Source organism: Hyperolius riggenbachi, chromosome 6 (genome assembly GCF_040937935.1).
Source record: "Hyperolius riggenbachi isolate aHypRig1 chromosome 6, aHypRig1.pri, whole genome shotgun sequence".
Taxonomy (NCBI): domain Eukaryota; kingdom Metazoa; phylum Chordata; class Amphibia; order Anura; family Hyperoliidae; genus Hyperolius; species Hyperolius riggenbachi.
The window spans coordinates 63,897,005-63,924,174 of record NC_090651.1 but is presented as its reverse complement, the minus strand read 5'-3'; the positions used below and the strand labels follow the sequence as shown (position 1 = coordinate 63,924,174).

Here is a 27,170-nt window from a genome sequence, read left to right as displayed (position 1 = left end):
ATACACAACAGCATAATAAATTTTACAAAAACATTTATTTGGTACAGCTGATACAAATCCTGCAATAAATCTGCACTGTTTCTACTTCCTGATTCATGGAAGCCGATATATTGTTAAAGAGGAGCTGTCAGAAAAAAAACGCATATATAAGTAGATAAATACTTGCTCTACTAACATAACATATGTATTGCACTGTCCACATTTTGATTTTAGTGATTTTTTGTACAGTAAAAAAAGAGAAAATTCTTCTTAGCATTTCACATTTTAATTGTGGCTATTTTGAAGCCAATCCTGATGTCATTTCCTCCCTTACTCTACTCTGCCTGATTTGCCCGCCCTTCACTATAGAAAAACTATAGCACTGTCTCAGCATGAGAAATATTGGCCAATCAGAGAGGAACAGAGGTGTGGGAGGGGAAAACAGGAGAGAAAGAGGCTTCAGCCAATCAGGCTGCATTAGTCTGAGGGGAAGTAGAGAAGCCCAGGTCCAGTTTAAAGGACAACTGAAGCGAGAGGTATATGGAGGATGCCACATTTTATTTCCTTTTAACCTCTTGAAGACCGCGGTGTTAAACCCCCCTAGTGACCAGACCATTTTTTTTAAATAGGCCACTGCAGCTTTAAGGCCAAGCCTTAACACAACACAGCACACAAGTGATTCCCCCCCCCCCCCCCCCCTTTTCTATCCACCAACAGAGCTCTCTGTAGGTGGGGTCTGATCGCTCCCCCTGTGTTTATTTTTTTTTGTAAATATTTTTATTTGAAATAAATATAGTATTTTTTTTTAATTATTATTTATTTTCCCTCCCTCCTCGCAGTCGGCCAATCATGGCGATCAGCTGTCATAGGCTTCTGCCTATGAGAGCCGGTCGCTCTCTAGTGACCCAGGGGGCAGACCTGTCACATGGCTGTCCCCAGTACACCGCTGTTGCAGATCGCAGCGCTGTACAACGTAATTCGACGGTGAAAGCGCTGTCTAACAGTCTCCCGAGCGGCGATCGCCGCTTGAAGACTGAAGGCGGAGCTCCGCCCATCAACAGGAGATGCACACACAGCCTGTGCGCGATCTCCTGCGCTGCGAGTCCCAAGGACCTTATGCCGATCGACATTAGGCGGTCCTGGTGCAAGCAGTTAAACAATACCAGTTGCCTGGCTTCCCTGCTGATCCTCTGCCTCTAATACTTTTAGCCAAAGACCCTGAACAAGCATGCAGCAGATCAGGCGTTTCTGACATTATTGCCAGATCTGAGATTAGCTGCATTTTAGCTTCTTGTGTTATTCAGACACTACTGCAGCCAAATAGATCAGCAGGGCTGCCAGGCACCTGGTATTGTTTAAAAAAATAAAAAAATATAGCAGCCTCCATATTCTTCTCACTTCAGTTGTCCTCTAAGCTCTGTCCTTGCATGACTTCCTGAATATGAAGGTAAACAAAGCATCTTGCACCACATAACACATCACACAAGAAGAACCGCCACTGGCGGCCAGGCATGATGGAACTTGTAGCTCACCCACGGCTTGTGAGCCACCAGTTACCTCAGCTGCAGGGACAGCAGTTTGCTCTCTATCTGATCTCTTAAGTCTGACGTTTATTTAGAGTTGAGCAATGCAGCGATTCTTTCCAAACAGGTCTGAAAGAGAAACACGTGAAATGTTTCTGCGGGATCCTGTCAGCAGCGAGTGCAGCCCAACGACATGAGACGTGCCCTGCGCTGGGGCCGCGCCAGCAGCAGCGATGTGTGTGGGATGAGGTTGTACCACAAGTCCTGCCAAGCAGTAGTTCACACAGTCACCCTACTTGTGCCCACACCATGCCGCCAGGCTCTGTACAGTGTTCAGACACTGGGTGTGAGTCAGCAGTTTTACTTTAGTGCCAGCACTGCCGGTAACTTCTGTTTTACCTTCCTTTTTTAAGGATGCTGCTGCCTTTAACTTATCATCAGATTTAAAAAGAATCTGTACTGTTTGATTTGTACAATAAAAAACATACCAATCGAGTCACTGTGATCTCCTGGATCCCTTTTTGCCGTTTGCGCTGCTCCCCGACGCAATCCTGGCATTAAATCGCCAGTTTTAGGCAGTGTTTACAAACAAAAAACATGGCCGCTAACCAGCAAGTGATGTTTGTGTGTGTATATATATATATTATTGTTATTTATTTATAAAGTGCCAACATATTCCGTGGTGCTGTACAATGTAAGAAAACAAACAAGGGATACATAATGATACAGACAATGAAATACATCAAATATGAACATTGATACAAGATACAGCACTGCTGATTACAATTTGATTTAACATGATTAATAAAATGTATAAATGTCTAACAGTGTGCAAGCAATTAAATTAATAACAGTCCATGACACAAAAGGGTGAGAGCCCTGCCCTTGCGAGCTTACAATCTAAAGGAATGGGGTGGAAACAAGAGGTGGGGATGTATACAGTATATGTACAGGCAGTGCGCAATTCGGTTATTTAGTGGGTGCTTGGCCTAAGCTAGAGAATATGCTTGTCGGAAAAGGTGGGTTTTGAGGGAGCGTTTAAAGATTTCAAAGGTGGGAGAGTGGCGGATGTGTTGTGGAAGGGCATTCCAGAGGAGGGGTGAGGCACGTGAGAAGTCTTGTACACGTGAATGTGAGGAGGTAATTGTAGAAGAGGATAGAAGAAGCTCGTGTGCAGATCTGAGATTGCGGTTGGGTTGGTATCTGGAGACTAGTGAGGAGATGTACAGGGGAGAGAGATTGTGGAGAGCTTTGTAGGTTAGGGTTAAGAGTTTGAACTGAATCCTCTCATTAATTGGTAGCCAGTGAAGAGCTTGAGAGTCTGGGTTTCTCACAGTTTCTCAGCATGTGACAGGCAGCTCCCTCCCTCCTCAACCTCACAAACTGCATCACAAACAAGCTGAAACTGAGAGTAGAGACGTTGTCTGTGAGGAGTAAACAAAGCACACAGAGCCTGCAGGGGGCGTGCATAACTATTCATTACAACAGAGGCACCCCATTCCTCCCTGGGTCGACAAAGCTTGACAAAGAAAAGAAGATTAGATATATTACACAGACAGTGCAACTAGAAAAGGCTGCAGTAATCCAGACCACATTAGAACAGGTATAGGAACTTATAGGATAGAAGAAATAAGGCTGACAATTTTGTTACAGTCTCTTTAATAACCTTGAATAAAAGTTGCGGTAACCTAGCGCCTAGTCATGCATATAAATGAACTAATTTATTTAATTTGTGCATAAACTAGCATATTTTGCACGACCAAGTGATATTTATGGCTTAGGGCTTTGTTAATTAACCACTTCAGCCCCCAAGCAATTTTCACATATCAGCACTGTTTCCATTCATTCGCCAATAACTTTATTACTACTTACCACACCTAAAAGATTGTTTACCACACCTAATACAGTATTGTTTTAGTGGGTGATATTTTTGTTTAGAAATTACCCTATTTTCTATGCATTTTAAAGGGAAAATAAGGGAAAAATAAAAAAAACACACTATTTCTTCATTTACATCCATTATTGCTTTACAATAAACAGTGCTAACTATAAGTTAAACTCACAAATTGTATTTGATTATCCATCTTGGAAACTACAACGCTTAGATTATGTTCCTAGGACAATGTATGGTGACAATATTGTATTTGGAAATAAAGGTGTCTTTTTTCTGTTTTAATGATTTTTGCTTTCTCATTCTACATTATTGATGATTACAAGATCTTATTTGTAAAAATAACAGTAATATACCCTCATGGCATACATATTTAAAAAGCCAAGTTCTTAAGGTAACAATATATATGCATTTTCTATTCTATTCTGTCACTTCATTTTCATTTTACAAGGCTTTTATTTTGGTACAGAATATACAAAATTGTTATTGCTGATGATTCAGTTTGTCACTAAAGAGAATACACAAGACATTGGCCTTGACCCTAAAAACACTAACATCTATTCTACGACTTATCACAGTTAAAATGTTACCACATATGTCTCTTGTAGTTTTGCTAGAACTTTCCCAAGTTTGATTATAATTTTGAAAATAACTTAAATAACTTTTTATGTTGGATTGAGTTTGTTTCCACCAATTTTTTATGTGATGTGGGTCTAAGCTTTAAAACACACCAAAATGTATTCTACAACAGTTAAAATGATACCGCATATGCCCCATTTAATAACAAACTGGTGGTGCACCTGCTATAACTACACTGGACATACAGTATATATACATTCAGTTTGAGTTAACTGTAAAGTGTACCTGAAGAGAAAAAAATGCCCAATTTGGGTACTTACCTAAGTCGATGGATGCCCCTAAATCTTTCAGACAAGTAAAGTGGTTTCGGTGCCCACTTGGCGCCATGCTGCACCTGATTTCTGCGCCGCCATAGGCCATAATGTTAAATTCGGCTATATCGGTTCAGGAGCAATTTAAGACATAATGACTGTAATAAAAGTGCCTGCAATAGCTTCAGACTTCAGACAATGTCTTAGTAGTACTAGTACCATATGTACCTGTGTTTACCTCATCAATTCACATGTCAGTTCAGATATCCTTGAGGCTAGGTGCACACATGACATAACATGAAAAGCTGCGTTTTATGTCATGTTTTATGTTAATGTTGTGTGCGTTTTTTGTGTATTTATGCTGCGTTTTCATTAGCGTTTTTTTACTGCAGATGCGTTTTTGAAGCGTTTTGCGTGCGTTTTAATGCGTTTGCATATAAAATGCATATGCGTTTTGTATGCATTTTCATTTCACATTTTATGCAAATCACTAGAAAGACAACAGGAAGCGGAATGACATCAGTAAACAATTTTTTAAGCAGAAACGCATAGAAAAACACATGAAAACCCATGAAAAACGCGCTTTCATGCATTTTTGAAGATTATGCAACAAAACCAGCGTTTTTTAAAACACACCCATTAAAAAGGCATATGCGTTTTTCCTGTGGCCCATAGACTTCCATTAGTGGCAAAAATGCAGCGTTTTCCGCAACGCTAGCGTTTCTTCTATGTGTGCACATAGCCTTAAAGAGAATCTGTACTCTAAAATTCTTACAATAAAAAGCATACCATTCTATTCATTATTTTCTCCTGTGCCCCTCTGTGCTGTTTCTGCCACTCTCTGCTGCAATCCTGGCTTGTAATTAACAGTTTTAGGCAGTGTTTACAAACAAACTAACCAGCTTCTAATAGGCTCAGCTAAGCATAGTGTGTGAGTCATTCATAGTATGCAGGGGGCCTGCAGAGGGTGTGTATCGCTTTTACCAATCACAAGCAGCCCTGCACATTCACAATCAAGCTTTAGCCCGACAAACAGGACAGAGGAAAGATACATTGATTTATTACAGAGACAGTGCAGTTAGGAAAGACTGCAGTAAGCCAGAGCAGATTAGAACAGGCATAGGAACTTATAGGATAGAAGAACTAAGGCTGAAAAATTTGTTACAGAGTCTCTTTAAGGCAAAGTGTACACACTAGTAAAATGCTAATTGTTGAATGATATTGAAAATGTGTAGTATAATAAGTAAACCCAGAACAGTCTAATAGTTAAACTGATCTCTATGTAAATTTACCAGCTGCTAGATACGAGATTGGCTTTGAGTCGGCCATTGTCTCCTTCACTTCCTGTTACCCAGAAGTTTCTACTCACCATTGATGCAAGCCGGCCCCAGTGGTGCTTGTTTTCACGTTTTATGTCAGTTTAGTTTTATGTTAGTTTATTATTACTACTTTATCCCCCGATGACAGGTTCCTTTCAATGGCACAGCTACAACAAGCACAGCTGGTTAGTTTACATTTTGTCATTTGATTCCTCATAATAATAATAATAAAAAATGCAGCATGCTGGATCTTGCAGAGGATGTCAGCAGTATCAGATGCTACAATTCAGGTCTGGACTTGGCTTCCTCTAGCACAGGAGTGTCAAACTCAAATACAGAGAGGGACAAATTGTACACTGGGACCTAGTCGCGGGCCAACCTCAATGTCTACTGGCCACCTACCTCCCTTATAAACTTCCCAAGTGTTTAATGGCCCCCTCTGACCCCTATACAGTTTCCTGGTGTTTGGTGGTCCTCCCTTCCCTATACAGTTCCCTGGTGTCTAGAGGCTCCTACCCTTCCCTATACAGTTCCCTAGTGTTTAGTGCTTTCCCCCTACCTCCCCAGTATGGTTTTCCTGGTGATCTAGGGCTTCACCTCCAGTTTAGCTTCCCTGGGGGTCTAGAGTGGGCCAAACATAATGCACAGCGGGGAAACCATTTGAGGGCCAAATTTAATGGCTCTGAGGGCCAGATTTAGCTCGCAGGCCGGAGTTTGGCATGTATGGCCTAGCAGGAGAATGACAGTGGCCCATTTGATAGAGGCAGATTCCATGCCAAAGAGAGAGGGTATGAATCATTTTCCTGTCACCTCCTGGCTCTGAAGGAGAAGTTCTACCTCAGGGTCTAGCTCCCCTCATAGGGACAGAAAGGAAGGCACATCATAACACATCTAGAGAGATGCTGGAGGTTCCAGACTGACTGTGGAAGTCATAAAATGAGGTAGCATGGAAGTTATTTTTATTTTTAAAGTGGACCTTAGAGAGAAGAGTCTGTTTGATTCCCGTCACTGGGAAGGTGGGGCTACTTACCAATACATAGCAATTAAATATACAAAGTGTTTCTGATGCTGAAACCAGGAAAATGATGATTATCAGGGCATTAGTGCTGGGTATGAGCATTATACAGATACGCCACTGTTAAAGCGGACCTGAACTGTAATGGATTGCGGAGATGCCGCCGCGCGGTCTGGCAGCGGGGCGGCTGTCTCCGCGTTCAGACCGGCGGTTTCTGCACAGCAGCATGCGTCTGGTTTGCCTGGGCCGTCTAGTGCACACAGATGGAGAGCTACAGAAGGCAAGCCTTTTATGCCAGTAGGAGAGCGATCAGCTGATCAGGTCGATCAGCTGATCCCAGCGCGCTTACTGATTGGCTGAGTGGCGCAGGGCGGCGCGGAGGAGCGCTGCAGTATATATAGATCTTGCTGGTCAGTTTCTGGTTGTCTGCCGTTGCGAATACTTACGTGTGAGCACTCAGACCTCAGTCAGATCCCACAGTGTGTTAGAACCAGGTGGACCTGGGAATTCACACTTAGCCAGATTACTGCTGTGTTATACTTTAGACCAGTTCCGGGGTGTTGAGACCAAGGACCTCACACCCAAGCTTAGGATCAGTGTGTCATTGCTGTGTTATACTTTAGACCAGTCCGGGGTGTTGAGACCAAGGACCTCACACCCAAACTTAGGATCACTGTGTCATTGCTGTGTTATACTTTAGACCAGTTCCGGCGTGTTAAGACCAAGGACCTCACACCCAAGTTTAGGATCACTGTGTCATTAAGGTGTTATACTTTAGTCCAGTTCCGGGGTGTTGAGACCAAGGACCTCACACCCAAGCTTAGGATTACAGTGTCATTGTTGAGTTATTCTCTAGACTAGTTCCTGGGTGTCGAGACCAAGGACCTCACACCTCAGACTAGGACTGTGCTTTATATCTGTTATGACTATTTGCTCTGTCGACCTCTCTCTTGCTTTCTGATTCGGTACCTCTGCATATCTGCCTACCTGTTGCCAAACCTTGCCTGTACCTGGTTACCGAATCAGCCTTCTGTCTCTGTACCTTATCTGCTCGTGTGTTGCTGACCTGGCCTGCCCGACCCTCCAGGCTGTCACTCATCCCTTGAGTGCTCAGTCTATCTGTACTAGCTGTGACACTATTCCACCAAGTGTCAGTTAGCTGTTAGGACTCCTGCTCCTCAGAGAGTCCGGCCTGCTAGCAGCCAGTGGCCTCTACTCCTCTGGAGTCCCCTGGCTGCAGTACAGTCTATTATCTGATCACCAAGTATCACTGGTTGCCAGGTTCTCTCTATTCCCTCTCTCAAGGAGATAGTCCCTGCACAGCCGAGGGCCACCTGGTCCTCAGGTGGTTCCTGGCCGAGCTGCCTGTGTCTCCCGCCTCACGGGAGATAGCCTACAGTTACACCAAACACTTACACTTCATTAGGTGTCCAGAGGTTAGTCATACTTGTATTATTGGTGATTCTGCAGATCATCCATGATCAAGTATACATCTGTATTGTTGATGATTCTGCAGATCATCAATAATCAGATTCTCTCTGTGTGCTGACACCAATCGTTACATGAACTCAGAACTTCCTCTCTGCTCTAAAAGATACACAACAGCATAATAACCTTTAAACAAAAAACATTTCTTTGTTACAGCTGATATCCTAAAATAAATCTGCACTGTTTCTACTTCCTGTTTCATGACAGCAGCCATATCGTTTACAGCCTGTGCTTTTAAATGGGCTTATCTGCTATAGGCAGTCATGTGACGCAGGGGAGGATCACTTGTGATTAGATACAAATGACGGGGAATTAGACAGGCTAAACTCTCTAAATACATTCAGGGTGCATTTCTTTATGTTTTCCTTCTGTTCTGTGCAAGAGTTCAGGTCCACTTTAAAGCCAATGGGTACCGATTTAAAAGTAAAAAAGTCAGATACTCACCTAAGGAGAGGGAAGGCTCGGTCCTAATGAGCCTCTCCTCTCCCGGTGTCCGGTCCCGCTCAGGATCCCCCGTAGCAGTATTCGACCAGTTCGGTCAAATACTGCCACTTCTGCCGCCGAAGGGAGGTTTCGGAAGTCTTCGGGAGCACTTGGGCTCCCGAAGACGGGCCACTCCATACTACGCACGCACGAGCGCCCTCTATGACGCACTCGCGCGGGTCTCTGACGCACTCGCACGTGCGCAGTATGGAGCGGCCCGTCTTCAGGAACCCGAGTGCTCCCGAAGACTTCCGAAGTCCCCCGCGGTGGGGGTTTTGAACGGAGGATCCTGAGGACACCGGGAGAGGAGAGGGAAGGCTCATTAGGACCGACTTTTTATTTTTAAATCGGTAACCATTTACTTTAAATGGAGAGGGGTGAAGGGACGGTGAGTGGGATGGTGCACATACAAGCGTATTGGTTGCTCAAATAATGCACTCCTTAAAGGTTGTTTAGCAATCCAGCATGCCTAATCAAACGAAATTGAGTTTGATTCACTGGTATTAATAAAAGTGACGTAACATGCATTGCGCACAGTAACATGCATTGCGCACATTATGTGGGTGACGCACTTATTACTAGCATAGTGTGCATTACAGAGGCATGTGAGTTAACCCACATAACGCGACTTGAGCTATGAGTGCTACATCACTTGCATAAAAAACAGTAAAATTGTCGCTAATCGCAATCGCTAGTGTTGTGTATGAGCGTTTTGTAAGCGATTTCATGAACATTTTCTGGCGATTTTGATAGTGATTTTAAAAAGTGTAAGCATGTTGCCAGTGATTGTGTAGCGATTAGCGTTTTTTTATTCTGATTGGTCCTTTCAATTAATTTAAATTTTTTTACAGTGTGCAGTAATTTCAAAACGCTAGCAAAATCGCTCTGTGTAGGTTTTGACGAGCGATTACGCCAGCATTTATATTCTTTACATTACAGAAACTCTACAGCTAACCACTAAAAATGCTGCATGTCCTGCGTTTGCAATTTTGGTCATCGCGATTGCTCCAAAGGAATTTGGCCCATCCAATAACATTAGCTGAGCGTTTAGGAAAATCGCTAGCATTTTGACTCGCTCCCTAAATGCTCAGAAAATCGCTCTATTGGGTTCCAGCCCTTAAAGAAAATGACTATTTTGCAGCAGCTGTGTGGGTCACAACCATTGTAGAAGTCCAGCTCTGCTGCTCTCTCATGTCGCTGCCAGAGCTGAATGGTAGGGCCCGTTTGGGCGGGTGCCAGTTATCCCACCAATGTGATTTCCGACTGTGGGAGGAAAGCAGAACCCACATAGGAAATACAAATACAGGGAAATATAACTCTGTTCAGATGGAACAAACCGCTCAGCCACATCAAATATGGCTTTCCAGGTAGCTGTTACGCACGTCATTCAGCAAATGGACTTACACACAACACATCATACTTTCTCCTTTAAACACCGGCAGTGCACTTAAAAATGGAGTATGTAACAGCCCATTATATTGGCTTTTTAGATGCTTTTATGGCGTTCCCGTGCGAGCCAGAGATTTTTACAAGGAGAATGAAATGGTTCTCCTTGTTTATATTGAGTGTGAATGAATATTAGAATTAGTCAGGAGCGGGGTAATGAGGTTACCCCTGGGGCTGGGCATGGGGAAGCTTGGGGTCCGCCGGCCCCGCTCTGCTTTGTTGCTGTCCAAAGGCGAGGGGGCCTGGAACGCGGGAATCTAAAGGCCCCTAGTAGTGATTTGTGTGGTGATGGCTGCAGGAGGAGGCAGACAGAATTAGCTCTACATCGGAGAGACGTTTTACAAGAGTAGAGCGGGGAGGAGGCAGACGGGCCCCCAACAAGGCCGACAGCCCGAGAGCAAGACATGCCCCCCCCCCCCCCCCTCACTCATTGATTTACTACAAAAAAATAGAAACTGCCATGTCCTTCCACTGAGTTTACATCAGCTTACCAGCTATATGAAACTTTATTTGTGTTAGGCACACATTTTCACCGGCTAATCCAGATCTTCATGGTTACATTTTACATAAAGATATCTAGCTATGTCCATTATTTGCTAGTATGGGCCGCTTCACACTGTACTCATTCTTGTGCAGCAGCGCCCCTCCCATTCCATGTGCAGCCCTCTCTTCCATGTGTATCATCCATGTACTGTAGCCCCTCTGTTTCATGAACAGCTCCCTTGGGCATCAGTTGCCATTTTTCATGTGTTGCTCTGCATTTTCAGCTTCCATATGAGCAGCTCCTTTTCATGAGCAGGTGCCCTCTTAGGGCTACAGCCACTCAAGGCCTTTGTGGCCTTTGTAGAAATCCAGCCCTGCCTGTAAAACCTGGTCCGTTTTCCTTTGGCACAGATTCGTTTCTTACGGTTGGCATCAGTTTTTCACCCGGTGTTTTTGTTCCGTTTTCGTATCACCACCCTATCGGTAGCTGCCACTTTGCATTCATGTTCCTCTGCCGCTGCATGGTTCCTCTGAAGAAGATATGCGGGTATGCAAATCCGAGAGCCCCATCAGGCTCCCATTGGTTTGAAAAAGTAGCAGGGAGGATATTCATTGATCCGCTACTCAGTGAACCAATGAGAATCCTTCCTGGTAAGGGACAATACTCACTGCTCAATTGGGCAAATCAATGGGTGCTCTGCGATCTGCTTACTCGTGTTATTTTCATGATGGGACCCAAATGGATGGCGGAAGTATGGCTGGTCACACATGTATTGATTTTTACAGTCAATTTTTGGCCAATTTGATAATTTTATCTGCCAGTCATCTCTTGCAGCAAAATATCTTACCTATTCACTTTCTATAGATTTATGGCAGTTTATCGATCAAAAGTCTGATGGGGTACTGTGGAAAATATCCGTGCAAGGGGGCGAGGCAGCAGTGGTGGGGACCGATGGCTGATGATGCTGAATACTGAGTTTGTTGACTATGGTAGGCATCAGTGACCATCAATGGAATTCTAATTGGATGGAGATTGATCATCTTGGCATATTGGGTCATAATCGAGTTCTGAATGGTTGCAGCATGAGAATTCATTACAGGGTACACCACTTGTCATACAATACAGCATATAATTTTCAATAAAAATGTATAGACTTTGGGTTGTCCGCATCAAAACCAATAGATGATTTTGGACTAATAAAAATCCTGTTAATAAACCTAAATAAATAGTGGTGGAACACTCCAAGTTAGGAGAGTATATACAGAGGTTTGGATTTGATATGCCATGGTGACGTTTATGACCAACCCGATATAAAACTCAGATATGGCACTGTATCCAGCAAACATTCTCAACATTGGTCAAATGATGGCTCTATACCTTTCTCCTGCTAGTTGCAGCTGGTTGCTGGTCCGCTAGTTGTCTTTATTGCTTCATGCTAGAGCTGCACTAACTTTTTCCAAACCTGTAGTTATTCCTATGGCAATGGTGTCAAAACTTTAGGTCAAGGGCCATATCACCATTCTTGAGAGTGCTAGGGGGCTGAACTAGTGAAATTACGCACAATTTTTTGCTGATTGCTGTTAGGTACGCTATGCCTATCACATATACTGTGTGAAGTTAGCACAGTGGCAGCTGCTAATCAGTGTAGAGAGCTTTGAAGGCCAACAGAAATTACATGCCTGCTCTATGGAGTCTCCTGATATATGAAGACCAGCATCTGACATGTCAAAATGCGTACATTTAAAAAGGAAGCCTGGTAAAATGGGCTTGAGGAAATCTGGATAGAAGAATATTGGTAATGTTACCGTTATTCTACTATCCCCGATCCCAACAGTAGAATCTCCATAATTATGCCGACATTCTACTGTACCCTTGTATCCCTCACTGTAACCAAATTCTCATACTTAAAGAGAACCCGAGGTGTGTTTAAAGAATGTTATCTGCATACAGAGGCTGGATCTGCCTTTACAGCCCAGCCTCTGTTGCTATCCAAAACCCCACTAAGGTCCCCCTGCACTCTGCAATCCCTCATAAATCACAGCTGTGCTGTGAGGCTGTGTTTACATCTGTAGTGTCAGTCTCAGCTGCTCCCCCGCCTCCTGCATAGCTCCAGTCCCTGCCCCCGTCCCTTCCCTCCAATCAGCAGGGAGGGAAGGGATGCAGGCGGGGGCTGGAGTTCTGCAGGAGGCGGGGAGAGCAGCAGACTGACACTATAGAGATAAATACAGCCAGCTCTGACAAGCTGTTCGTCAGCAGCGTGGCTGTGATTTATGAGGGATTGCAGAGTGCAGGGGGACCTTAGGGGGGTTTGGGATAGCAACAGAGGCTGGGCTGTATAGGCAGATCCAGCCTCTGTATGCAGATAATATTCTTCAAACCCACCTCGGGTTCTCTTTAAGGTACCCATAAACTACATCGATTTCCTGTCGATATACAGCAGATTCGATCACTGTGATAGAATCTGCTGTGAAATCGTTAATGCAAATGTTGACCTACCCCAGGTGGGTCTGGATCGCTTCGTTAGCCGTGTTCGATTTGGAAACGACCAACGCAACAATAATCTCATCTGTCCCGCTGGTGCGAGTCCCCGAGTCCGTGCTGTCCCTTTCTCCGGCTGGCCTTCTCCATATCCACTTCACTTCCTGTCCCGTCCTATGAAAAGGCGAAGTTCAAACAGTAGAGCACCCTCTACTGTTTGAACTTCCGCTTGTCAGAGGACAGGACAGGAAGAGATGGAGAAGGCGGACAGCCAGAAAAAGGGACAGCACTGACTCTGTGACTCGCGGCGGCGGTCAGGTAATATCATTGCTGCTGGCTGGGGGAGCCCAAATGGGGTAGTTGAGGCAGACAGAGGCAGCTCCACAGGTTGTGAATCAATTTCATGCTGAAATCAATTCAAAATCTGTGTGAAGTGTATGGGCAGCCAATAGATCCCTCTCTGATCAAATTCGATCAGAGAGAGGTCTATCTGTTGATCAATCTGGTGGCAATCGACCAGTGCATGGCAGCCTTAAAGAGGAACTATTAGCTAAAAAATGCCCCCCACCCAAAACACATATGTAAGTAGATAAATACTTGCTCTACTTACATAACAGATATATTGTAGTGTCCACATTTTTATTCCTGTGTTTTACAAATTCTAAAGTTAGATGACTCCATCTTGTCATCTTAGATGACTCCATCAGGGGCCATCTTGTGTGCTCTGGCTGGATCCTTCCCCCCCCCCCCCTCCCCGCACTGTTTCTGTGCACAGCGGGGAGTAAAAAATGCAGCAGCCACAGACTCACCTGCTAATGGATCCAAGCACTGCATTTCCCATGTATTCTCTGCACTACCACCGGAGGCAGTGCAGAGAGTATAGAAGGATACTGCAGTGCCTGGAACCATTATTCAGGGACTCTGTGTGCGCTGCCTTTATCCTTCCCCGATGTTCAGTGCGGGGGAGAGAATCCGGCTGCGGTGGGTGGCAGAAGGGCTGAGGGGGGGGGGCGCGGACATGCTACTGGAGGAGGGGGGCAAAGGACAGTGACAGTAGATAGCTTTTGGCCCCCCTCCATGCGCTCTTACAGCGGCTGGACCACGGAGAGAAGGGGAGACCAAGGCGGCCAATCAAAGACCAGATAAGTGAGTGACAGAGACATCAGCCAATCAGGCTGATTCAGCATGCCTGTCACTTCTGTTCTGCGGCCGTACGTACGCTCTTAGAGCCTGGGGGCATAGAGAGAGAAACTGCACATAAAAAAAGTAAGAATGATTTTAAACTTTTCAATTGCCTGATTAACATCCTTTTTACTAATATATCAGCCTGCATTGCAGAACTAATTGTGTATTTTAATGCTAACAGTTACTCTTTAACTCTTCCCTAAGGCTTGCTCACACTTCATGAGCAGCAGTGCGATGCATTATTGGCAGTACACAACCCCGACCCATTCACGTAGTGAATGGGATCAGCAGTGCTATGCACAGGAACGCAGATGGTGTGCGATCATTTGTGTTGCATTTTGATTGTATGGCCATCTTTGCTTGCAAGTGTGAACGAGGCCTAACACTAATCTATCTATGCCTAACACTAGTCCCCTTCGAACAAGACCGAACACTAATCTATCTATGCCTAACAATACCCCCCTTTACCTAGGATAACCTGGCGCCTGCAGAGAGCCAAAATCGTCCCACAAATTATGAAAAAAAGCTGTGAGTCGCCTGTAGCAGCTGTATCTGGCCAAAATTGTGTGACTGGCGCCCAAATTACAGAAAAAGCTGTGAGCAGGAAGCCAGTGTAGAGAGCCTCAGCGGCTGTATCAGTTATGAACTGGTGGAAATGTATAGAGGCGGAGGTGCTCAGAATGTAAGAATAATGGTTTTCTATTGGTATAAAAGGTTTATAAAAACTCTCTTACCTCTCCATAAAACCACCAATTCAACTGGAATTTTTTTTAATTCAAAACACAGATAGACAACGCGTTTCACAGGGACTAGCCCGCTTCCTCAGGTCAATACACAGAGCCTTGTAACAAGGTACATAGCGTATGGGAGCCTCTGATCTCAGTATGGGTGCCATCACAGCTTAAAGAGGGACTGTAACCAAAGATTGCACTTCATTCCAATCAGTAGTTTTACTGCATTTACTACATTCAGTAGCTGATACCCCCTTTCCCATGAGAAATCTTTACCTTTTCTCAAATAGATCATCAGAGAAGTCTGTATGACTGACATTGTGGTGAAACCCCTCCCACAGTGTAATGTCATGACTAAGGTCCTGAGAGTTTACTGTATGTGAACCTCATTGCATTGTGGGAAATAACGGCTTTTTCCAACTGCCAAGCAAGCAGTATCTCCTTTTGTGCATAGAGCTCTAAGTATTGAACACTCCGTACAGATCATCTGGCAGAAGTAACTATTGGATAGTGCTTTGCAGTGCGTCAAGCTGCGTTTTTTATGCCGCACCACTGGGAATGTAACCTAAAGCTAAACCTAAAGCAGGTTTCCAAGATCTTGTATGTTCTCTGGCTAAGCAATAGCTCAATAATTCAAATCAAAGATTCACACAAAACCAACAACCACCCCTAAAAACACAGAACACTCAATAATGTAAGAATTAACTGTTATGAGCTTTTATTTAAAAAGCATTTTTGTACAGCAATTTCTGCAAAAAACAAACCTTGATTTTTGTGTTCTACAAAAGTTTCTGAATAATATTCTTTTTTTATTTTTCTTTACAGTATGAAACATTACAAAAATACTGACAATTCATTTCATTTTCTTTTATACAATTGCCACTAGTTGTAATTTTTTAATAGTGAAATTACTACCACAGATCTAAAAATATTTTTTTTTAGTTGACTATACAAAAATTAAAATCGATGCTTTTGTGACATTAAAAGCAGCAAGTAACACAGGTCAAGACACAGTTAATCATCATAGTGGATATATCTAAACTTTTTGTTTTTGTTCTTTTGTTCAGAAATAATATTTTACATAGTTAATTTTTAAGGTTTTATACATTATTTATATAATATAATATAAAAAATCATAGCTTGCTATAGTTGAAATGATAGGACGGATTGTGTAGTAATATGGATGTGCAAATATGAAACTCATAGATTTATTTATTTTATAATATATTGTCCCTTTCGGTGTAACCCTTTCACATGTTTTCCTTTATAACTGCCTTTTTTGCTTTTGATGGATTGGATGCTCGGGTCTTCTTTTCATATTATGAGTAGCAAGTGCCTTGACCCACAGCAACCACCCAGAATTTATCCTCTGAACCGTTGAAGCGTTAGATCTGATCGGCTATAGGATATATCACTTATCGCGCCGGGTGGCACTACTTTGACGACTACGCCAAAGGATTGTGAAGAGGAGTTATACGCAGGTGTGAAATGCAATGGCTTTAGAAACCTTAGTCCATGCAATATCAGACAGATAAGATGGATTATTCAGTTAGGACCGTCCAGCGGCGCCAATGAACATCGGGTGTCAACCCCAATGTTGTTAGTGCTTAAAAAAGATGTTCCAAGCAAGACAGAACTCTTAACAGTCCTCCAACAGAAAACTTGAAGAATTTTTCACAAGGCAAAAGTAGCGTTGGGTAACGTCGGCAAGATCTTGCTCTTTTAGGTGGCTTTGAGTAAGAGACGCAGACGAAAGGGTGCCATCTTGGTTATCCATAGTGGGAATGCCTGATTTAGGTCTTCGGGAAATTACTGGTAAAATTACACAAAAATGTTATATATATAGGTTTATATATTTATAGATCTTTGCACAGAGAGGTCCCTCTGGTGTTGTCAGTCACTCTTTAATCAAACACTGTGACTCCCGGGAACTGGGCCCAAGTCAGTGCTATTCCTTTCCAAAATCCCCAAACAAAACAAAAATACTTTAGTGCTATCATTATTGGTAAGTTTCTCTATGAGCCAAGAAAATCTAGATTCAAAAATGACTCCCTTTTTGAAAAGAAAAAAAAAAGAACAAAAGAAAGAAGAAAAACAGTTTAGCGTTCATAACTTATGAACAAGATAATGTGTTCATTAAAACATGAACAGATAATGATCAGTTGTACATCTGGAATTCCAACTTCAATGTTTCGTCTTTGCTTGGCATTCTGTTAGTTGGTGATCACCCAAGTTATGCGGCGCTGCAATCGAAAGGCCTTATAGCAGACTTTTTTTTATTATGCATTAATTTTTTCTTCAATTTTTTTTTTCTGGTGGGTAAAACAGTTTCTCCCTACATTCTACTGTCCGATGAGATTTGAAAGCAGCAGGTAGTTGAATTCATTGTCAGAAGTTTTTCCTTTGTGTGTGTGTGTGATCGTCTTGTGGTTTCTTATACAATATTCCGGTCAATAATGTCCACAGGGGTCAGTGTCTCTTTCTTGACGACGGGTGCAGGGCAACTCTTCTTACGTGGCTTGAAAAGGTCTGAGACGTAAAAGACCTGGATGAAGAGAAAAAAAATGGTTTAGCGAGTTGTATGAAAACCCAAGTTTTTAAAATTACTTGTAAAAATAAATACCGTAAATAAGAATGGGCAACTATAGTATTTGAAAGTTTTTATCTTTTTTTTTAACTCTAAGAGAAAGGGGATTTCTAAATACGATAGAAAAAACCCCAAATTTCAACTCAATCAATAATGTAATTACAATGAGCTACTGTACTTATTTAACCATTCTCAAAAGACCAGAGGATTAAACCTGGTACACACATCCAATTTTGATTGACCAATGACTAACCAATATGACCTCTCCTATGTACTATGAGGGCTCACCTACACAAGCTTTGTATAGTATATTCACAATCTGTTGGCTCTCATATGATATGGAGGTGGTAAAATTGGCCAACCGTTGGCCAGTCAAAATTGGATGTGTGTACCAGGCTTTACGCACATGAAGGTAGTAAAATTGGTCAGTGATTGGCCGATCATAATTGAAAGTGTGTTCCAGGCTTTAGAGATTGTCAAGTAGATGCTAATACACTTGAATCGATTCACTTTGTGTGTCAATTTTTTTTTTTATTAATTATTTTTATTATAAATTTGTATTATAAATACATTTATGCAACTTGCAAATAGCCAAAGTTGGATCTACTATCTACTGACAATCCCTGGGTTGCCAGTATTTATCTCTTTAATAGCAATTTGCAAACAATGATGCCCAAGTATATAAAAAAAAGAATTACTGTAATCACGAGACATGTTATCTGTGCACCAGTTTCAATCAAAGATGCAGACAAAACAAGAAGGGAATGGATTGGTGGATTGCCAGAGCAGTGATCAGTTCAGACCAGACTTTCAGATCACAGATATGTGATCACTAGATAGATAGGACCGGACCAATGACTGTCTTTAGGGAGTTGACATAAGTGATAATTAAATCACTGATGCAATTGGCTGTGGGTCCCACACTCTTTCCACTTATGGCATTGCTTCCATAAAATGGTTCAGGTACAATGTGGTTGTCATAACTACCAGCATGGAATGTGCCATTGGAATGAATAGAGAATTCAGAGGGCAGAGGAGGAGGGGGACAGAAGAACAGACTGAAGTTTAACTTAATGTCTTATGTATTCCTCATTCTATGTCGGCAGCACAGTGGCGTAGTGATTGGCACTCGCCATGCAGTAATGGCGAGTGATAACTCTGCACGGAGTTTGTGTGTTCTCCTCATGTCTCTGTGGGTTTCCTCCAGACATTCTGGTTTCCTCCCACGTCCCAAAAACATACAGATAAGTTAATTGGCTTCCCTAAAAGTGGCCCTAGCATTTAGACCCTAAAAACAAGGGAAAACACACTACAGAGAAATCTGCAGCAGCTCCTGCATAGAAATCAGTCAGACTCGGGATTACTGCTCTGAGCTGCAGATTTCCGCCCCGAGCCTGACTCGGGATTATGGCTAAGGAGGTTAAAGGACTCCTGAAGTGAGAGGGATATGGAGGCCACAACTGCCGCGTTTAGGTGCCCCTGTGAATCAGCCCCAAACAGAAGATGAAAAATGATCTACTAGGAGAAAGCTTAGGAAAAAAGGGAATTGATTAGAGCCCAGGCAGTGGCATAATTATAATTCATGTGAAACTTGTATGGGACACTCCCCCCCCCAATGGTCACACCCCTTCCCTTCCCTTGCCTCCCTTCGGTGTCCTTCACGACCTTGGGGCCCATCTCACAAGGGTCATAACACAAGTGTGGTCATCCTGATCTTCACACCCATAACCAGTGCAGCCACAAAAACACCCGATCTGATGTGTAGTCCCTTGTTTTGGAGGAAGGGAAGGCTAGATGTTGGAGCCCCTACATATCTGCCCCTCCCCTGCGATCGCAGGTGCTGCTCCCCTCTAGTTACGCCCCAGGAGACTGTTTTCCATGCAGACTCTAATGTGTCCAAAATGGTTCCATGGGAATTGAACATTATTATCTCAGATTGACTATTTCCACAATATATATATCTATAGACACGCAGTGTCAAGTAATGTATAAGGTGAGCCTGGTGGCAATGACTGTGTTATTCTGGAACTTTATCCACACTGCTGACACAGAGGTCAACTCCAATGGAAGGAAGAGATATTTGTCTGCGATTTCCTGAATAGCCAGCGCAGGGATCAGTCTGCAGGATGTGAAATAGTCGACATTTCCATAGCTGGAGAGAGATACGGCTGGAGCGGAACCGGGGTGTGACAGCAGCAGCCCTACAGCCACCTCCACCTCATTTCCTGCAGCTCCCCAAACTATTCACAGCTCAGACTGGGAACTGCCAGAGTCAGCTGGGGACAGCACACAATGAGGGCACACATCCCTCCGGGGTCATCCTCAACATTTACTTTACGACTTTTTGTTCCCTTTTTACGAGAGACTGTGTTTTCTTGGGCTTTAGTTACGGGCGGATTTACTTTCTCATTATTTTCCAGTAATATTACGTAAAACATATGGCTGCCCAAGGGCAAATAGGCCTCTCTCAATAGACAAAGAGAGAAGAATGCCAAGGGAAAAGGGCAAGAAACCAGCAGCAGCCAATCAGAAATCAGTTTACTGAAGTCAGAATGCACCAGATGGGTTCTGAGGGCTGCTGTTTATACTGAACTTAAACACTTTTTACATCATCCTGTTTTGGTAAAGAAACTTGAATACACTTAAAGAGAAGTTAATATGGATGCTCTGTTGCCTTCGGTACTTGCGGTGCCAAATACAGGGAGGATTTTTAAATATTCCTTACTAAAGTAAAGGTGCCCATACATTGGCAGATGGGACAGCAGATCGATCCCTCTCTGATCGAATCTCACCAGACAAGGATCTATCGCTGTCAGACACTGTGCACAAATTTCTCTCCGATCCACCAACAGACTTGATTATTATAATTGGATCTAAAATCGGTGCTGCCAAGAGCTTGCCCGATCGACGGTGAAACCAATTTCGGACCGAAATCAGTTGCATGTTTCAGTCGGACATGCTGCAAGATGTTGGGACGACATGCTCGATCGGGTTTTGCGGCAGTTTACGGCGCGCGATATCGGGAAGAGCGATGAGTGGGATGGAACCCCTGGCACTGTCCCCCCTAGTGTAAAATGTGCGCCCCCCCCCCCCCCGCCCATGCAGTATACTTTACCTATCGGTGTCCGCTGCTGGTTCCATGCTCCCACCATGTACATGCGTCACCCATGCGCCCACGTCACACCGGTAACAATGTGGGGCGTGTGTATGTGGCCAGAGGAAAGAGAGAACGGTGGACACCAACAGGTAAAGTATACTGCATGAGGCATCTGTCTCTTGGTTGATTTGTCCATACATCGTGGTTAGTGCTCTTGCCTTGCTGCCTTATTAGAGTCACAGGCTTGATTCTTGCCCCGGGGCAGGAGTTGTAGATGAACTGCTCAATGTTCTCTGTAAAGTGTTGTCCTATTATAGGAGAGCCTTATGTAAAGATAGGGCATAAATAAATAGTCCTGTAAAATGCATTTATCGTACTCAAAAATATGGATTTTAGGTGTAAGAAAAAAGCTGCTCTACTCGCAAATCCCTTTGAAGGTTCACCTGGTATTTCAGAGTGACAGGCCTGAAATTGTTAAGTTACTAATACGCTGGCCTCTGTCTCCTCACAGCAGCAAGACTGCATTTCTCTATAGCTGGAGGTTATGTAAACACTGGCAGCTCCCGTGAAATATAACCACTGCTGGGCTGGATACGGGTGTTAAAGACTCCTGGTGCTGCTTCATGTGGGTCACACAATGAAGGGCGGCCAGGCAGACGAGGGGGAGAGGGGGAAACACTTTTGCTAACTTGGGTTTGGTCCGTTTCCTGAAAAATGAGATCTCCACCCACAAAATAAACTGCAGATTCGGGTTAGGAATGTGCTCTCGTTTCTGGGCCCATCTGTCAAGTTTCCACCATTTTTTATGCCTCTTCTGCTGCTTTGCATATTTCAGAGGGAAAACAGGAATCTTTAGGCCAGATGTGGCTTACTTGTGCCAGCGGCTGCCCTGGTTGACGCCCTGCTGCCATGCACTATGCTTGTGGCCCTCACGTTCTTTAAAAAAATGTGCTAAATGAAAATATTTTCATGCAAGAATTCACCTCAGACACTGAAAATAAATCTTCTGTGAGTAGACAGGGAGGTATGCTGTACCTCACACCTCAGGGATACTATGCTGTACCTCACACCTCAGGGATACTATGCTGTACCTCACACCTCAGGGATACTATGCTGTACCTCACGGATACTATGCTGTACCTCACACCTCAGGGATACTATGCCGTACCTCACACCTCAGGGATACTATGCCGTACCCCACACCTCAGGGATACTATGCTGTACCTCACACCTCAGGGATACTATGCTGTACCTCACACCTCAGGGATACTATGCTGTACTAGGGATACTATGGTGTGAGGTACACCTCAGGGATACTAACTGCTCCTGGAGTTCATGCAGGGTCAGCTCACAGCAAAATAAAATCATTTAGGGCCCATTTCCACTAATAAATGCAATTGCGTTTCTTTCTATTTTTCACTACCGCGATTCTGCCACGATAGAGTGTACGGTGTAATTGTGGTGATTTTGTAATTTCTGACGGGACATAAAAAAAAGAAAATGGTCGGGAAAATAATTTGAATTTCCTAACTGCAAGAAAATCGTGGCACGTTAAGTATGCCGTTTTCCTGCACTCCTCGTTCACTTTGTACGAGCTCAAGCGTAGTAAAAAATGGGATTGATTTACTAATGTAAAGTGCAAACAGGCATGACTGTTTCACCAGCAAGTAGTACAGCGTGAGTTGCACGCATAGCAGATCATTGTGTTAGCTTCTTATAACACGTGTTACGCCATTTGCGTAATGCGCAGACTAGTAGCGCGCATATAGCGTTTATAAGGGGAGTTGTGCTACGTGCGCAATGCACTTTACATCAGTGGTGTAAACAGCTGTGAATCAACCCCTATGTTTATTCGGCAATAGTAAGCCTTTGCAAAGCACATGCTCCCTGCTGGAATGGTAAACTAGCATACCTGAGGGGATAACAGGGACTATGATTTGGGGTTTTTCAGGGCAAAAAACACTCACCGGGTGTCCAGTACCGTCTTCTAACCTTCCTTTACCTCCTAGTGGCTTACCAGCATCCGTGCAGGACTCCCAGCGAGTCCCGTGACCCGAAGAGGGTCAGGCGACACACCAGGACGATGGGGGACCTCGGAAAGCCACTATGAGATACAGGAAGGCTGGAAGGACACTCGGTAAGTATTTTATATTTGCAAGGGGCAGGGAGGTTAGCGATTTGTTGACCGGTAGCTCAAGGAACTGGCAAGCACATGCATCCGGCACCAGGCGATCCCTGCCAGTGCCGGATACCAGGGACTTTGCTGCACTAACCTTGCTTTGTGTGTCTGCACACTTTCAAGCACTGGTCACAGAGGCTGTGCCGCTAAACTGCAAAGGCCATGCCGTGCAGAGGCTGTGCCACTAATCGCAGAGGCTGTGCCACTAATTGCAGAGGCTGTGCCGTTAATCGCAGAGGGTGTGCCACTAATCGCAGAGGCCATGCCGTGCAGAAGCTGTGCCACTAATTGCAGAGGCTGTGCCGTTAATCGCAGAGGCTGTGCCGCTAATTGCAGAGGCTGTGCCGTTAATCGCAGAGGCTGTGCCGCTAATTGCAGAGGGTGTGCCGCAGTGCTCAGCTTTAACAATCAAGTAAAACTGGAGACCAATCAGTGTGGTCCCTTATCATGTGACCCCCACCTCCTCTATGATCACCGTAATTAGCTTAAAAGGAAAGTTTGGTCTGACGGAACAGAATTTCCCAGAAAGATGTATATCTTCAGAAACATTTTTCTTTCTGTGCTTAGGCATGATAGAACAGATCTGTTCCGATACTATCATTTATGACTAATTTTACTCTAATTTTATATAACATTCCAGTCATCTCTGACTAACTGCTTTGGAAGTTTAGCAAACTCCTTTCACTATGCTCAAGGGTCAACATAACTGATTGGCTCATCAACCCCCTGGGGGGTACTTATATTATCCATATTACACAACCAATTAATTACATCATGAGGGTTTTTTTTTCGCTTCAGTGTTACTTAAAAAAGATGATTTCCTCTTTTTACATAATTCTATTTCCTTATACATAACACTAGTTGCCTGGCAGTACTGCTTATCTTTTTGGCTGCAGTAGTGTCTGAACACACACCTGAAACAAGCATGCAGCTAATCTAGTCAGACTTGAGTCAGAGCACCTGCTCTGCATGCTTGTTCAGAGTCTGTGGCTAGGGCAGGGGTTGCACTGTCAATAAAGCTATCTTGGATTTGGATATTCTGGTTTGTGTGACATCCCTCCACTTATTTTGGCTTTTTTTCCAGTATTGTAAGAAATAAGGGTAATTTCTGTGTCAGTCTGCACTCATTTCCTGCTTGGTATTTGCGGCGGCGAGGATGACGTCCGCTTCCTCTGATATAAAACACGATTTGATGACAGCATGAACAGCTGCAGGGGCAACAGCTCATCCCGCATTGTGCCGCTAAGATGACGCGGCAACCATAAAGGCTAAAGGGGGCTTCATGCTGAGGAAGAGGGTGACATCATTCTCGCCATGTGTGTGACCCTCAGCTCCTCCGATATCTGTGGTGTGACCCGTTACACACGCTATCCCTCCGCACAGACAGCCGCCACACATCCCCAACAATAACTCGCCAGTTCTCGGACGCACAAAGGTCACGATGAATGCACTGCCTGTTTGTTAACTTGTTGCGAGGATTGAAATTACTCATAGGGCGACGTTTTTTAATTGCTGTTTTCCTGAATTAGGGTATTTTATGACTCCTTTAATACTCTTCTGCTGCGTGCTCCCCTCTGTTCTCTGGCTATAGTACAGCCAGTGGTGTCACTGTTTTATGGCACTTAATGGACGTCTGGAGTGAGCGAGATATGGAGGCTGCCATATTTATATCCTTCTGAATAATACCAATTGCCTGGCTATCCTGCTGTTTCATGCATCAGTAGTGTCTGAGTTGTAAATCCGACCCTGGGTGTGTGATTCAGAGGCCTGTAGCCTATAGACACAGGCATTCTGGTGTTCTAAACTCCGCCCCTGGACAAAGGCCACACCCCCAAGTAAAAATATTCGGAACTCTAATCCCTTTGTTATGTCACTAACTGTCCTTATAATCTTAAGCTGGCCATACACTGGCCCGATTTGCGGCCGTTTCGACATCACTGGGATCGAATCTGCTGCCAATCGTTCGCGCTACACGCCGAATTTCGATCCATTCCGTACGATCCCGTCGATCGCGCCGTGCGGAAAATAACCGTCGATCGCCCGCGGGTAAAGAGCGCATCGCTAGCAGCGTTCGAGTGCCCGACTACCGACGCAATAGAGCTGCAATACATTACCTGCTCCGCCGGCGCGACTCCCGGGTCTCCGCTCTTCTTCTCCGCTCTGGTCTGGTCTCCGGCATGCTTCCCTTCTTCCTGTCCCGGCAGGAAGTTTAAACAGTAGAGGGCGCTCTACTGTTTAAACTTCCCCCAGACAGGAAGAAGGGAAGCATGCCGGAGACCAGACCAGACCAGAGCGGAGAAGAAGAGCGGAGACCCGGGAGTTGCGCCGGCGGAGCAGGTAATGTATGCGGGCGGGGGCAGCGGCGGCAGCACCACCACAGATTGTGAACGGTTTCAGGCTGAAATCGGTTCACAATCTGTTTGCAGTAAAGGTAGCCATACGATCTCTCTCTGATCAGATTCGATCAGATAGGGAGCTGTCTGTTGGTCGAATCTGATGGCAAATCGACCAGTGTATGGCTACCTTTACTCTCTAATCACTGTCCTATATTATCCTTAGTGACATGAGACAAAGATTAGGGTGTAAGTGTCTGCGGTTAGTGATATGAGACAGCATTTAGACTGTAAGCTCCTGAAGTCAGTGATCTGTGGAGGAAACCGCCTCTCCCACATAAGGCGCCTCTAGGCACGTGCCTACCGTGCCTTATGGAAAATTCAGCCCTACACACACCTGAAATAAGTAAACTGTAAATCCATGCAATCTTCAAACATCCAAACTGAATGCTTGTTCAGAGGCTATGGCTAAAAGTATTATAGGCAGATGATGAGCAGGGCAGTCAGTCAATTTGCATTGTTTAAATGGAAATAACTGACAGTCTCCATATCCCTCTCACTTCAGGTGTCCTTTAAGGTGTGCACGCATGCACAATTACTGCTGCCTGCAGGGATTGGACTCAATTCCTTGGGTGACAGTTCGGGGCCAAATGCTATATAGACGTGTTGATAGCCTACAGGCTAGTGAAGCACTCTGTTGCCATGGAGGAGGGAGTAGTGCTGAAAGCACCACACGATGGAGTGGCATGGAGCGGGCAGAGGGAGGAGCTTGTTGACACCACTGATGAACTGAGGAATCAGGGTCCGCTGTACACACACAAGATCCTCCGTAGAGGGGGCCCAAAATGGTTTTACCCAGTCACGTGAAATTTTTAAAAACTGGATTTTTTTTTATATTTAGGGAACTCTTGTTTGTGATCTGCTGCTGTGCTTTGCTGTTGTCATAAAATGTTAAATTTAGATCTGCAATTGAAGTTGAGCTTTTAAAGGTAGTTGTGCAACAATGTGGAATAGAGAAATCATGGAGTGATATTTTATTGTGGGCAGGGAAGGTGTAATATAAACTCCCAGCAAGGCTGTCGCATGGTTTGGAATCAGAACACAATACAAGTTTATGCCTTTGTCAGCCCAGCTGTTTCCTATATAACTGCACAAAGAGCGGCTGGAAAAACAGTCCCCTCCCGTCCGTGTCCCGCAATGCTTTACAGTACGCATGCAGCGGACGTAAAACCCGGATGGGCGGCTTTTACAACTGAAGGCCAGGGGCAGAGTCTGCAATGCACTCGCAGTCAGAACAATATTTTACATAACAAACACCAGCAGTGACAGGAACGTGAAGGTTCAAGCTGAACGTGTCATGCTGATCTCCTGGTTTAACTAGTTTCACACCTGGAACAAACATGCCGCCAGCATGGTCATAACACCTGATCTGCATGCAAATTCACATTAGAACTAAAGGCCGGCCGTACCCACAATGTGTTTTTTACCACAATTTTCCAGAAAACTGGTGATTTTTGGGGCAACGAGCAATGCAATGAGCAATCCTTTCCACGATCTCGCAATGTGGGTAAAGGCGCACTTACACAAACAATGTTTTGATTATGCGCAGCAATAACGACCATCATGACGGATCAGATCCTTAAAGGAATACTTAAGGGAAACAAAAAAAAATGACATTTACTCACCCGGGGCATCCCACAGCCCCCTGAAGCTGGATGGTGCCCTCGCAGCCCCGCTCCGATCGTCCTGTCCCCGCCGGCGGCTACTTCTGGGTTCGGCGACAGCCGCCGACAGGTTGGGAACGCGGCTGATTTTCCGCGTTCCCACTCGCTATATGCTGCTATAGCGTAGCTATATACACTATAGCAGCATATAGCGAGTGGGAACGCGGAAAATCAGCCGCGTTCCCAACATGTCGGCGGTTGTCGCCGAACCCGGAAGTAGCCGCCGGCGGGGACAGGATGATCGGAGCGGGGCTGCGAGGGCACCATCCAGCTTCAGGGGGCTGTGGGATGCCCCGGGTGAGTAAATGTCATTTTTTTTGTTTCCCTTAAGTATTCCT

The 27,170-nt window shown here is 44.4% G+C and overlaps 1 protein-coding gene across 2 annotated transcripts in view; it reads right to left on the bottom strand.

Annotated features, from left to right (window-relative positions):
• Positions 1 to 15,613: 15,613 nt before the first annotated feature.
• The window catches only part of PLPP3 (phospholipid phosphatase 3), a 79,618-nt gene continuing 68,061 nt past the window's right edge, over positions 15,614 to 27,170 (bottom strand). For both annotated transcript variants that reach the window (XM_068239418.1, XM_068239417.1), the window contains exon 6: positions 15,614 to 17,457. In XM_068239418.1, the coding sequence (XP_068095519.1) occupies positions 17,347 to 17,457 (111 nt within the window). In that variant the 3' untranslated portion in view covers positions 15,614 to 17,346. The remainder of the gene's footprint in view (positions 17,458 to 27,170) is intronic.